The 11,641-nt window shown below is 39.3% G+C and overlaps 1 protein-coding gene across 1 annotated transcript; it reads left to right on the top strand.

The window, feature by feature from the left end:
• Nucleotides 1-5,114: 5,114 nt before the first annotated feature.
• LOC122001499 (BTB/POZ domain and ankyrin repeat-containing protein NPR2-like) lies at nucleotides 5,115-9,197 on the top strand. Its single transcript, XM_042556271.1, has 4 exons — nucleotides 5,115-6,157; nucleotides 7,061-7,805; nucleotides 8,308-8,502; nucleotides 8,618-9,197. The coding sequence occupies exons 1-4, from the start codon at nucleotides 5,594-5,596 to the stop codon at nucleotides 8,878-8,880; spliced, it is 1,767 nt and encodes a 588-aa protein (XP_042412205.1). The 5' UTR covers nucleotides 5,115-5,593; the 3' UTR covers nucleotides 8,881-9,197.
• The last annotated feature ends 2,444 nt before the right edge of the window (nucleotides 9,198-11,641 follow it).

Genomic DNA, 11,641 nt, shown 5'->3' with positions numbered 1-11,641 from the left:
GGAGGGATTTACAACTGGTAAACCCTCCGGATCGATCCACAGACCGATCTGCTGATGCATCGCTACTGTCCCCAGCTGGATCGGTCGGCAGACCGATCTAGGTGTGGCTGGATCGGTCGACCGACCGATCCAGGCACCCGGAATCTCCTGGGACGCTACTGTCTCATGCTGGATCGGTTGGCTGACCGATCCAGGAGGATACAGTAGCGTACTGTATCCGTCTGGATCGGTCGGCTGACCGATCCAGCGGCACTGCCCAGGCTCTGATCGGTCTGGAGACCGATCAGAGTTCTGATTTCGGCCGGAAACTCTGATTTCAGCACTCTGGTGTGCCAAAATACAATCTAACAACTACCTACTGCATAATAAACTATTCTAATAACATGTAATAACATTCTAACATGATTACTAACATTTTAGAACATCCTTTCATAGTTCAATGTGTCCCAAATCTAAATTGCATGAAAGTGAAAGTATCAAAACTAATAAGCTGAAAGTAAATGCTAACGAGTTCTAATGCATAACTAAAACTTGTTAGATCCCTGAGATCTTTCATTCCAGTTCCACACACACACACCCTCATCTACATTGACCTCCAGCCTCCACTGCTAATCCACTTTTCTTTTACCTGTATCTGCAGTATAAGAAAAGTAGTATCTGTAAGCTAACGCTTAGTAAGAAGCCATCTACCTCACAAAATCATGCATACGATGCAGTTATGATTTGAAAACATGCTATTCGAAAACATACTGGACAGGCTAGCATGGCATGGCATACAATCATATAAACATGGCATACTGAACTAGTCATGGCATAACATACAACCAATTATAAAGCTAACATAGAGAACTGAACTGAAATATAATACTGAGCTAAACTAACTAAACTGAAGCTGCAATCAAACTCAACTAGCATAACTGTTTTTGAGTTTTGAAAACTAATACATAATAAGTGAAAATAATAAACATACTGTTGGGCCCGGCAACTGTACTTGCTGTGCGCGCATCCCTACTAGACCCGGGGTTGCAAGTCCCGAATTTAGCAGGGTTTACTAGGTTGTCTAAACCTAGGGACGACTATGGGAGTCCAACCCAATGGATATCTAATCCAGTACAGTGCCACTGAAAATAAAATACTAATATCTATAGCTAACTGATATAACATGCTGGTTCTAGGTTATCTGAACCTAGAGCTAGGTTATCTGAACCTAGAGGCGACTGTGGGAGCCTACCCATTGGACCATAGTCCCATATAAGCTGTAGTGAGCAAAGTTACTAATTTAAATGCCACTAATGCATTTAACTGGGCTAATAAACATAACTGAAGGGTAATTAGCTAAACTAACCCCTTTTCCGAACACTTGGTGTGCTTCAACCCCTCTCTGCATCAGGAAAGACACCTCTAGGCACCCAACCGCGTCTATGATCTCCAACTGAAGGAGAATAAACATGTCCGGCCCATCTAAAGGTGCTAACTAAATTCCTAATCTTCGAGAAGGGTTAAAACACATCCTAGGTGCCGGAAACTACACATATAGCTAATAACTAATGCATATAAACAAACGGAGCTATTATACCGCAGGTGAGGGGTTTCTTACCTTCTATTCGTAATTTCTTACGATTCTTATCGCTAGGAATTCCGGTGGAGACGACTTCTCGACGATTCGCTCGCGTCTTCGCGTTCCCCTCGCGGAGATGAACCTTTTTCGTGTTGGAGTCGTCGCCGGAAGGTGATCCGAGAGCCCTTGGGCTTGGGCGCCGAGAGAAAAAGAGGAAGAGGAGGGTGGCGTCGGCGTTGAGGGTTTGGAGAGGGAGGAGAGGTGCCAAACCAAATTCTAAAATAAACCAACCCAACTTAAGTTCCTCTATTTATATTAATTGGTTTATTTAACCAACTCGAATATAAATTTAACTAATTCTCTTTTCTTTCAGCAAGGCCCTGCTGGGTTCAACCGGTTACTAACATTATCCTTTACACCATAGGTCCCGGGTTCGATTCCCGCCTAAGCTATCCTATGGTTCTAATTATTTTTTGCTACTTCTGCTACTCGGAAAATTCCGGAAAAATATCTAGAAATTCCAGAAAAAAAATCGTAGAATAATTCTAATGCAAATTTGAGAATTTTCGGGCGTTACAAGCAAGGGCTTCTAGAACCTGCAAGCATGTCAGAAAATGTTAGACGCTGGGCTTTGTCCTGTAGTGAATGACACCTGTCTAGCTATTATTGGCTATAAAGGCATCTTCTTGTTTAGGAACCTCCGCCTTTACGCATATCCCCTGGTATGTGATAATTACCCCCTAACAGGTAGTTATGATTCCCTGACTCCTTTGTCGTTTAGCTCTTCCAGTGTATTATAGCTCGTATCTGCTTCACATCCCCCTGTCAGACCTGCTCCACTCTGTTAGCTTTGTCGCCTAAATCAGGCCTTCGAACGTGTGTCTATGGCTTCGCGCCGTATCCCCGCAGATCTGCCGAGCCCTATCTGTGATACATGCCCTATGCCCTGCTCCCCAGCCTTCGAACGCAAGCCTGCAAACCGAGCTGACTCTGATCAATTTTGCTGCGCCCGACCTGTACCCTGTGACTTGTGCTCCGGGCCTTCGAACGCAGGCCTATAGATCGATCTGTCTTTGAACAGCTCTTCTGATCTCGACCTGTATTCCTTGACTCGCATTTTCAACAAACCCGTTCTCCTGAGCCGCTGTCCCCTGCAACACCTGTCTCTGAGCTCCACCTGTCGTCGTCCTTTGTCTTTCCGCTACCTTGATCCCTTGATTAACAAGTCTGCTCGACCTTTGACTACCACATATACCTGGCTCTTGACCGCCTCCTATGCTTGATTTTTGACCGCCAAGTCACCTCGACTATTGACTGTCACATCATCTTGACTCTTGATTACCACATCACCTTGTCCTTTGACCGTTGCATAGCCTTGACTCTTCTTCTGCCTTCTTCTAGGCCCCGCCACTACGCGCCGTATCATAATTCAATTACATTCAAACTTGATTATATTACTTCTAATTAAACATAGCCTTAATATTATAAAAATTTCACTTTAACCCCTGAACTTTATTATTTCTTCTTTCAAATGTCCCGTGGAGTTTTTGAATTATCAAAACATGCACCTAGTGTTTACAAAATCTTGTTATTTCAACCCTAATAAGTAACATTGTTACGTTTACTTAATGAGAAAATTTCTTAGAAGAATGATAAGAGTTTAAAATTTCACGAGGCATATTTTAATCGTAGGGTAAACTTGTGACGCACTCGACTTCTTGGTTACTTGATCTTAAGAATATGCATGAAAATAATATGAAATAAAAAAAAAAAAGGAAACATGTGCATTCATATTTGATTGCTTAGAATTTGACCTTTAACCTTTAGTCTTAACTATTTGCTCGCGTGTTTTCATGCTTATTAGGTATCGTATCACTGAGCCTTTTACTTTTCTATTTGTGTTAAAGATAAATCCTCAAAAGATATACATGTCATCTTTTTTTTTCCCTTATCTTTTCTCTCTTTTTCGCCTTTCTTCAATTCTTTCTCGTTTGGTGGAAGTGAGAATCTCACATTAAGTGACTTTCCTTCTTTTTCTTTTGTTTTTTTTTCCTTACGAAATTATTCTTCATGTGTTGTTGATCAAAGAAAGCACACAAAGTTTCATCCGAATGCAACTCTTTTCGCGAATCTCTCCATTAAAGAGACGCACTCGATATCAAAAAATGGTTCCACCTCATTGCTTTCGTAAAGATAATGGTCAAAAGGGACTCGTGCCTAAATTTTATTCCTTCTTTGATAAGTTAAATCGATTAACTTAGAACTATAAGTCTCTCCTATGCTTTGGATAAATTCTTTAAAGGTCATACCTCCATTTTACATTCATGCACATCTTTTCTCAATAAATCTTACTCTCGAAACTCGTGTTTTTAAATTAATTGGGCCTTAAAGTGTGGTTGAAAAGGCCCATTATAATCCATTTTTCCTTTTGAACATGGCCCATTTAATTAGGGTCATGTACGACGTTGATTTGGGACTCGTGACTCTCCTCTCGTGTTCATCAGAGCTAAGATCATACTTGCTACTCTTTTGCAGTGTATTGATGCAGTTGGAGTTACTAGGTTTGTTTATAATCAAATTTTCCATAACTTCCATTTTCTTTAGTAATAGATGTTAAATTTATAATGAGTAACTTGTAGGTCAACCTAAGCTACCGTGATTTTTTTTTTTATTATATTTTTGAATGGATTAGTGAGTTGATCCGTCTAATTTATAATCGGCCAAACTGATGAAACGATCCGCTCCACCTGGTCAAATGATCGGCCCATTATGAATCAGCCTGCCCCATCACGGATCAGTCCGTCCCAGTACAAGTCGGCCCGCCCCGTCCCATGTTGGCCGTCTGAGCAGTTCAATGACCGCCCATAAGCCGGGGTCCCCTTGTGAGACGTGTGACACACATTGCATTGGCTTCCCATTGCTATAACACAAAGGGCCCACCATATATTTAAAGGGCCACACGAAAATCTAGTTCATTTTCCTATTTTTTTATTGGGGTGGGGTTCAAATTGGTCGAGGATGAGTCGATGACGTCCCATCGCGAATCTCGCTCCGATTTCGTCATCCATGACGCATCTTATTTTGACATTGGTCGTCATTGATAAGCCGGTTGGTTGAATCAGTCCGGTTCGGGCAAATTCACGTGCGTTTACACATACAAAACCGGAAATGGAGTTAATTCATATGCATTTACACACGGGTTAATCATGATTAATTTGTTTGTCAGTGCGATAATTAACCGGCAACGGTATAATTTAAATGACGTGGGCGGTCATCTTACCTTGTGACGGTAAGAGTATTATGTTGACCACTGACGGTGCCCACTAATTCATTGACACTGTAACTTCACAATTAATTAATGCGATCGATTGATTAATTATCGTATAATTATCATTAACAAAATATGGACGTTCGTCACGTGTGACGTCAGTGTTTCATCATTTTATTTTGTATATTTAAAAAACGGGGAAAATAAAGCAAAAACTCGTAGAAAGCTACCAGAAATTTCGTGGCCATGTCGCCAACGTCATTCAACTACACCACCGGGTGGTGACGGCATCCACCGCGTCACCTCGCGACTTCAGCATCTAAACGCAACCAAGAGAGTGCCGTCACCGCGTTCTTCCCCTTCGCCTTCCTCCCCAACCCAACCTACAACTTTTCCAGGGAACTGGCTCATGCTTTCCAATCTAGTGCTAATTTCCGACTCAAGCTTCACTGCAGATCTCAGTTCTGATTGCCTTGGGGAAGGAATTAGTGTAGCTCCGTGTTTCCGATTGGTTTCTGGTTGATTCTCTTGAAACCGGGGATTTAGTCGCTTTCATTCTGTGATTCTTTTGGTTTTGGTGAAATTCCTGTCAGAAGATTGGTTTTTGATTGAGATGTGGGGTTTATCAAAGATATTTTTGGCGAATTCCTTCTCTGAGCCGCGGATGTGAAGAAATTGGGGAGAAAAGTTCGAGTGTTTATTGCTGGTCTGTGAAGAAAAAAGTGGTTTTTGGAGGATAAGGTGGAAGCTCTCTAGTCTTCTACGCCATGCTCAACATCACCGAACCATCTTCTTGTATAAGCTTTTCCTCTTCCTACCTCTCCAATGGTTCAAGCGCCCACCATGCTCCTGTCTCCGCAACGAGGCCTCACGGCCGGACCCCGGAGCCGGAGTGCAGGACTAACCTCGAGGTCTTAAGCCTCAGCAAGCTGAGTTCCAACCTGGAGCTCCTCCTCCTCGATACGGAGTTTGACTGCACCGACGCCGAGATCATGGTGGAAGGGGCGCCCGTTGGCGTTCACCGCTGCATCCTGGCGGCCAGGAGCCGGTTCTTCCATGAACTCTTCTCGCAGGAAGGAAGCGGAGGGTCTCGGAAGCCCAGGTACGAGATGGACAAGCTGGTTCCTGGCGGCCGCGTCGGCCGTGAGGCCTTCACGGTCTTCTTGAGCTATCTGTACACTGGCAAGCTGAAGTCGGCGCCTCAGGAGGTGTCAAGTTGCGCCGACAGGCTCTGCCTCCACAACGCTTGCCGGCCGGCCATTGACTTCGCCGTCGAGCTCTTGTATGCATCTTCAGTCTTTCAGATCACAGAGCTTGTCTCGCTTTTACAGGTTGGTTCTGTGTCCATTACTCTTTAGTTCACTGCTTTTCTTCTTATACATATACAGAATTCACCTTGCTTGTCGATTACTGTTTTGTGACTGATATTGTCGGTGAAATTTAATATACAAGTTGGAAACTGTATATATATGTTTTACGTTGATGAGGTAATTGAGATCTGATGCTAGATTTTTTTTTCTCTGTTGAGTTGAACTTTGGGAGAAAATCACCTTGTTCCCAACTTTTGAATGGTGAATGGTGTTCTGATTTTTGTCTCAATTTATTTCTGTTGACAGATTGGAGAAATGTTTATGCTTAATAGGATTGCCAACAAAGAGATTTTTATCCGTATTCTGTGATAATTGGTAGGTGGACAATATCTGGCTTTAAGATGATTTATTTCACAAAGAGTATGAACGTAAATTGCACAGTGTTTTTCTTTGTAAAATTTAATGATTATGCAAACATCTGCTAGAAACTGAGAAACATAACTTTTTGGTTTAAATGTGTTTAAATTTCCTAGATACGATATAATATTTCATTGTTTGTGATAAAAGATCAGAAATTGTCTTTCTTTTCCTTCCCAGTCGAGTTCTGTGGTTCCTGTTATCGATCTTATTTCGTAGCTTTCATCCTAACGTTTTTTGCATTTACGCAACACTTTGCATCTGATCTTGTCTTTTAACTGTAGAACAAGTTGAGTTTATGAGACAAGTAATATGGAAGTTATCTCTGTAATGTTTCCTATGACTATCTTATGTGAAACAAAATTTTCTCCACACAAATAAACTCACAATTCTTCTGGTTATTCATTCAGTCTTCTTTGGTATCGTGGCATCAATATTTTTTTTTATATTTATATGCTACACGACTATCAAATTCTAGAGTAATTATCATCTTTCTGTGATCTACAGCGTCGACTTCTGAATTTTGTGGAGAAAGCTATAGTGGAAGATGTAATCCCTATTCTTCAAGTTGCCTCACACTCAAAACTCAATCAGTTACTCTCTAAATGTGTCCAAAGAGTAGCTAGGTCAGATCTTGATGATGTTGCAATTGAGAAGGAACTTCCACCAGAAGTAGCTGACGAAATCAAGGCACTGCGATTCAAATCACCACCCAAGGAACCTAATGGTATCACGGATCCTGTGCATGAGAAAAAAATTAAAAGAATACACAGGTCTCTTGACTGTGATGATGTTGAGCTTGTAAAGTTGCTGTTGAGTGAGTCTGGAGTTACTCTAGACGACGCTTGTGCTCTACATTATGCAGCTGCTTACTGTGATTCCAAAGTCATTGCTGAGTTGTTAGACCTTGATTCAGTTGATGTAAATTTAAAGAACCACAGAGGATATACACCACTTCATGTAGCTGCCATGAGAAGAGAGCCAGCAGTAATTGTTTCACTTCTTACCAAAGGTGCCTCTGCATTGGATGCAACTGCTGATGGCCAAAATGCTGCTACGATATGTAGAAGATTAACAAGGGCAAAAGACTATTATACAAGGACAGAGCAGGGTCAAGAGTCAAATAAAAATAAGCTGTGCATCGATATTCTAGAGAGAGAGATGAAGAATTCCATCACTGTTGAAGATTCTGTTACTTCACCATTGTTTGCTGATGATCTACATATGAAGTCCCTTTATCTAGAAAATAGAGGTAAATTTATAGAAGAAAAAATGACTGATTGTCGATGGTGTTATTTTATATATATATATATATATATATATATGCAATCTTATTACAAGATTATTGCTTTAGCATAATTTCTTACCATTTATTGAAACTAACAAGATAAATGATGGTATGTATTCCTAACATCCATGAATGATATGCGCACTTGCCCTTGGTACAAAGTGTCCTTCGACTAGGGCATTTGTTTCAACACCTATCTTGTTCAGATGAAGATCCTGCTTTTGTTGGCTATGCTACACTTTTGATCTTAAGTCGTTTTGTTTCTGTGAATTTATAGCCTAAAGTTATATCAAATAATTTGCTATATATATATTTTTTAATCATCTCTGGTAGAAAATCTTCTACATATAGTGATTAGTGATAGTACGTAGAAAACAACAGATTATATTTTTGAAATATTCTTGTGATGGCTTTAATTTGATGTGTTAAGAATGGTGCTTACTAATTCAATATTTTTACTATTCAGTTGCATTTGCAAGATTGTTCTTCCCTGCTGAAGCTAAGCTAGCCATGGAAATAGCGCATGCAGACATAACTTCAGAATTAACTGGTCTTCCTGCATCTCGAAGTGCCAGTAATCTCAAGGAAGTCGACCTAAATGAAACACCTACAGTGCAAAATAAGAGGCTTCAATTGAGGGTCAATGCCTTGACAAGAACTGGTAATTTTCACATGACACGATTAGATTCTACAAACAAATGCTCTCTTATTAGAATATAGTGTAGAATCTATGTTATTTACTGCAAAAACTGATACCGTATGACATCATTGTTCAGTTGATCTTGGTCGCCGTTATTTCCCTCATTGCTCGCAAGTGCTGGATAAGTTCCTCGAGAACAACTTGCCGGATCCCTTCTACCTACAAAAGGGCACCCCTGATGAGCAGAAGATGAAGAAGTTGCGATTCTATGAGCTCAAGGAGGACGTTAGAAAGGCATTCAACAAGGACAAGGCTGGGAGTTTGCTCTCAGGTTTATCGTCTTGGTCTTCATCCTCACCAATGTGTGAAGGAAACTATCAGAGGCCTGTAAGAAATTGAAGCCCAAAAATTTTCTTTTCTCGATGTTTATTTACAATAGCTGTCCAGAGAAATATATCTGTAGAATTGTTTTAAACTATCTGAGACAATGATGTTTCTGGCACCTCTGAAGGTTGATTCAGCGTATCAATCTCCCTTTTAGTGTATCTGGATCAATAAGTTTATCGACTTTTAGCATAATTACCAGATAGAGCTATAAATGTTAGCCTATCTGAGTCAATGTTTCACTCTACTATTTCTGCAACTGTAGTCAGTGTATTGTGGCTTTTCTCCTGCGTGAGTTTATTGATACAAAGAAAGTTTGATATCTTATTCTATCATCTTGTTTTGTTTGAATGCAATACTTTTATCGACCTACTTTGCATACACGTCCCTAAGAGTGATGGCCGTAGCATTGTAGACATTGGCAGCGCCCTCAATTGAATAGGCATCGAGTTTGTGCCTCATCTTCTTCCATTGATCAAGGAGTTGATCCATTTGAAACAGGTCTTTTGGGGTCACTTTAGCTCCACACCAGTTTCTCTGATGCTAGTGATTCTGATGCTACTTCGATTGCAAGACCAAAACCCGATTCTTCTTCGACAAAGGGATATTTTGACAATGAAATGGAAACATCTTTATCAGCAACTTGTAGGTAGACATGTTCTTGTTTGGTTTTCTCAAGTTTAGTTTCATATTCAAATGACACATGTTGAATGTAGATACATATTTATATATAAGATATAATAACATCCATGTTCTTTGAAAATGTGAAACTTGTTTGCCATAATTTAAATACTTATTTAGTTATTATATAACTCAATATCAGTAACCAAATGAGTTTATAACTTATCCTTGCGTCTGATACTAGAGTTTATCCATCATTCGTACTGACGAAGTGTGATCTACTGCCTTTAGGGAAATGGTATATAGTGGTAGGACATGTTTTTAATTTCTCAAACATCTAAGAATTGAGTCTCAATTTTGATGAATTAATTGATGATTTTTTTAATAAGCAGTTGATCTAAGAACATTAGATGGATGAACCATTTGCTGTGAACACTTTATGATTTTCCTTGATGGTCGGTGGAAAATTTTCATAGAGCTAAACCAATCACTCTAGGATTAGTCAGTATAATTTGGATACCTGCCGTTAACTAAAAAAAAGATATGATCTACTGTTTAATGAATTAATAAAGGGAAAAAAAATAAATCAAAAGGGCACTCCTTTTTTGACGAATCGTCAAAGGGGCACCCTTTTTTGCTTTATTATCAACAGGGCACCCACCCCTGGTTAATTTACACTTCTCTCCCTAATCTAATGTTTATCCAGATTTGAGTTGTTTTCAGACCTATGGCTGGCAAGGGAGGGTAGGCAAGGAAAAAACCAATACATTTAGGTTTTAGTTCAAATATTTTAAACCCTCCTTCGAACTCTCTCATTTTTCTCTTCACTGTCTTTGCCTATCAACTCCCTCGTTGCCACCTCACCTCTCCTCGCTTGCCTTCCACAGTTCATCTGCAGTCATTTGTAGTGTGTTCCCCCATATACGTGTCCATATTCTATTATCTATCTTTTAACTATATGTTGCTGCCCTGTTTTATTATTTAAGGTTTAGATTTTAGTGTTAGTTCAGTTATGAGTTCCCGAATATCTTTCTCCTCCATCCAAATGTCATTGTTGTAGTAGATATAGCGTTATAGCAGTTATGGAATTGTAGCTACTGCAATATTCTTATTGTGGTCCTACCACATTGTAGTAGCTGTGAAATCGTAGCTGCTACAACGTTTTGGTTTAACTACATTGTAGTAGCTACGATTTGGTAACTACTACAACATTTTAGTCAATATGTTGTAAAAGCTATGATTTTGTAGCTGCTACAATGTTCTGATTTAACCACGTTGTATCAGCTACCAAATCGTAGCTGCTACAATATTCTAGTATAACTACATTGTAGAAGCTACAGAATCATAGCTACTACAACGTAATAAAACCAGAATGTTGGAACAACTACTAAATTGTAGTTGTTACAATGTGCTGACCAAAACGTTGTAGTAGCTATTGAATTGTAGTTGTTACAACGTGGTAGTCAAAACTAATTGAAATATCATTTTATTGTTCAAAGCTAATACTGTCATGTATCACTAAGACATTAAATATTTTTTTACAGAATTAAATGGTGTCTAGTATTTCAGTCTCCCATAGAAGCTCTACTTCTTCTGTATATAATAAGAAAATACAATGGAAAATTAATGCCCCCCCCCCCAGTTTAAGTTGTTTATATTATCACTACAACCAAATGACCAATAGATGATGTTGATAAATATAATCCCATTTGTCTGAGCCCTAAACATATCACATAATACAAACATTAGAGGTCTTGTACAAAATATGTTTGACAATTGAAACTATCATGCTAAGTGTTTCATCTTTCAAAATCAGAAAATTAGATTCACAAGAAAAGATGTTGCACTGATTCTAGGATTTCTAGACCATGGTGATGAAGTTCCTTTGCATTTGGATGTCACCTCCAACCCACTCTACTTTCAACACTTCATGGCTCAGGAGTGTTCAAAAAATGAAGTAGAGAACAAGCTGATCAACATCAGTAAACAACCATCTCTTGAATTTGATCTTTTATTTTGTCAACTTATTATTTTGTATTTTTTATATGCGTGTTATTTACTAATATTAGCAATATATCTAGACTACTAGTAAGCAATATATCTAGACTACTAGTAAAATCACTACTTGATTGGGTAGATAATTGTGAAAATTTAG

Source organism: Zingiber officinale, chromosome 7A (genome assembly GCF_018446385.1).
Source record: "Zingiber officinale cultivar Zhangliang chromosome 7A, Zo_v1.1, whole genome shotgun sequence".
NCBI lineage: Eukaryota > Viridiplantae > Streptophyta > Magnoliopsida > Zingiberales > Zingiberaceae > Zingiber > Zingiber officinale.
The sequence above is the reverse complement of the archived record's forward strand: the minus strand, read 5'-3'. Positions and strand labels throughout refer to the sequence as shown.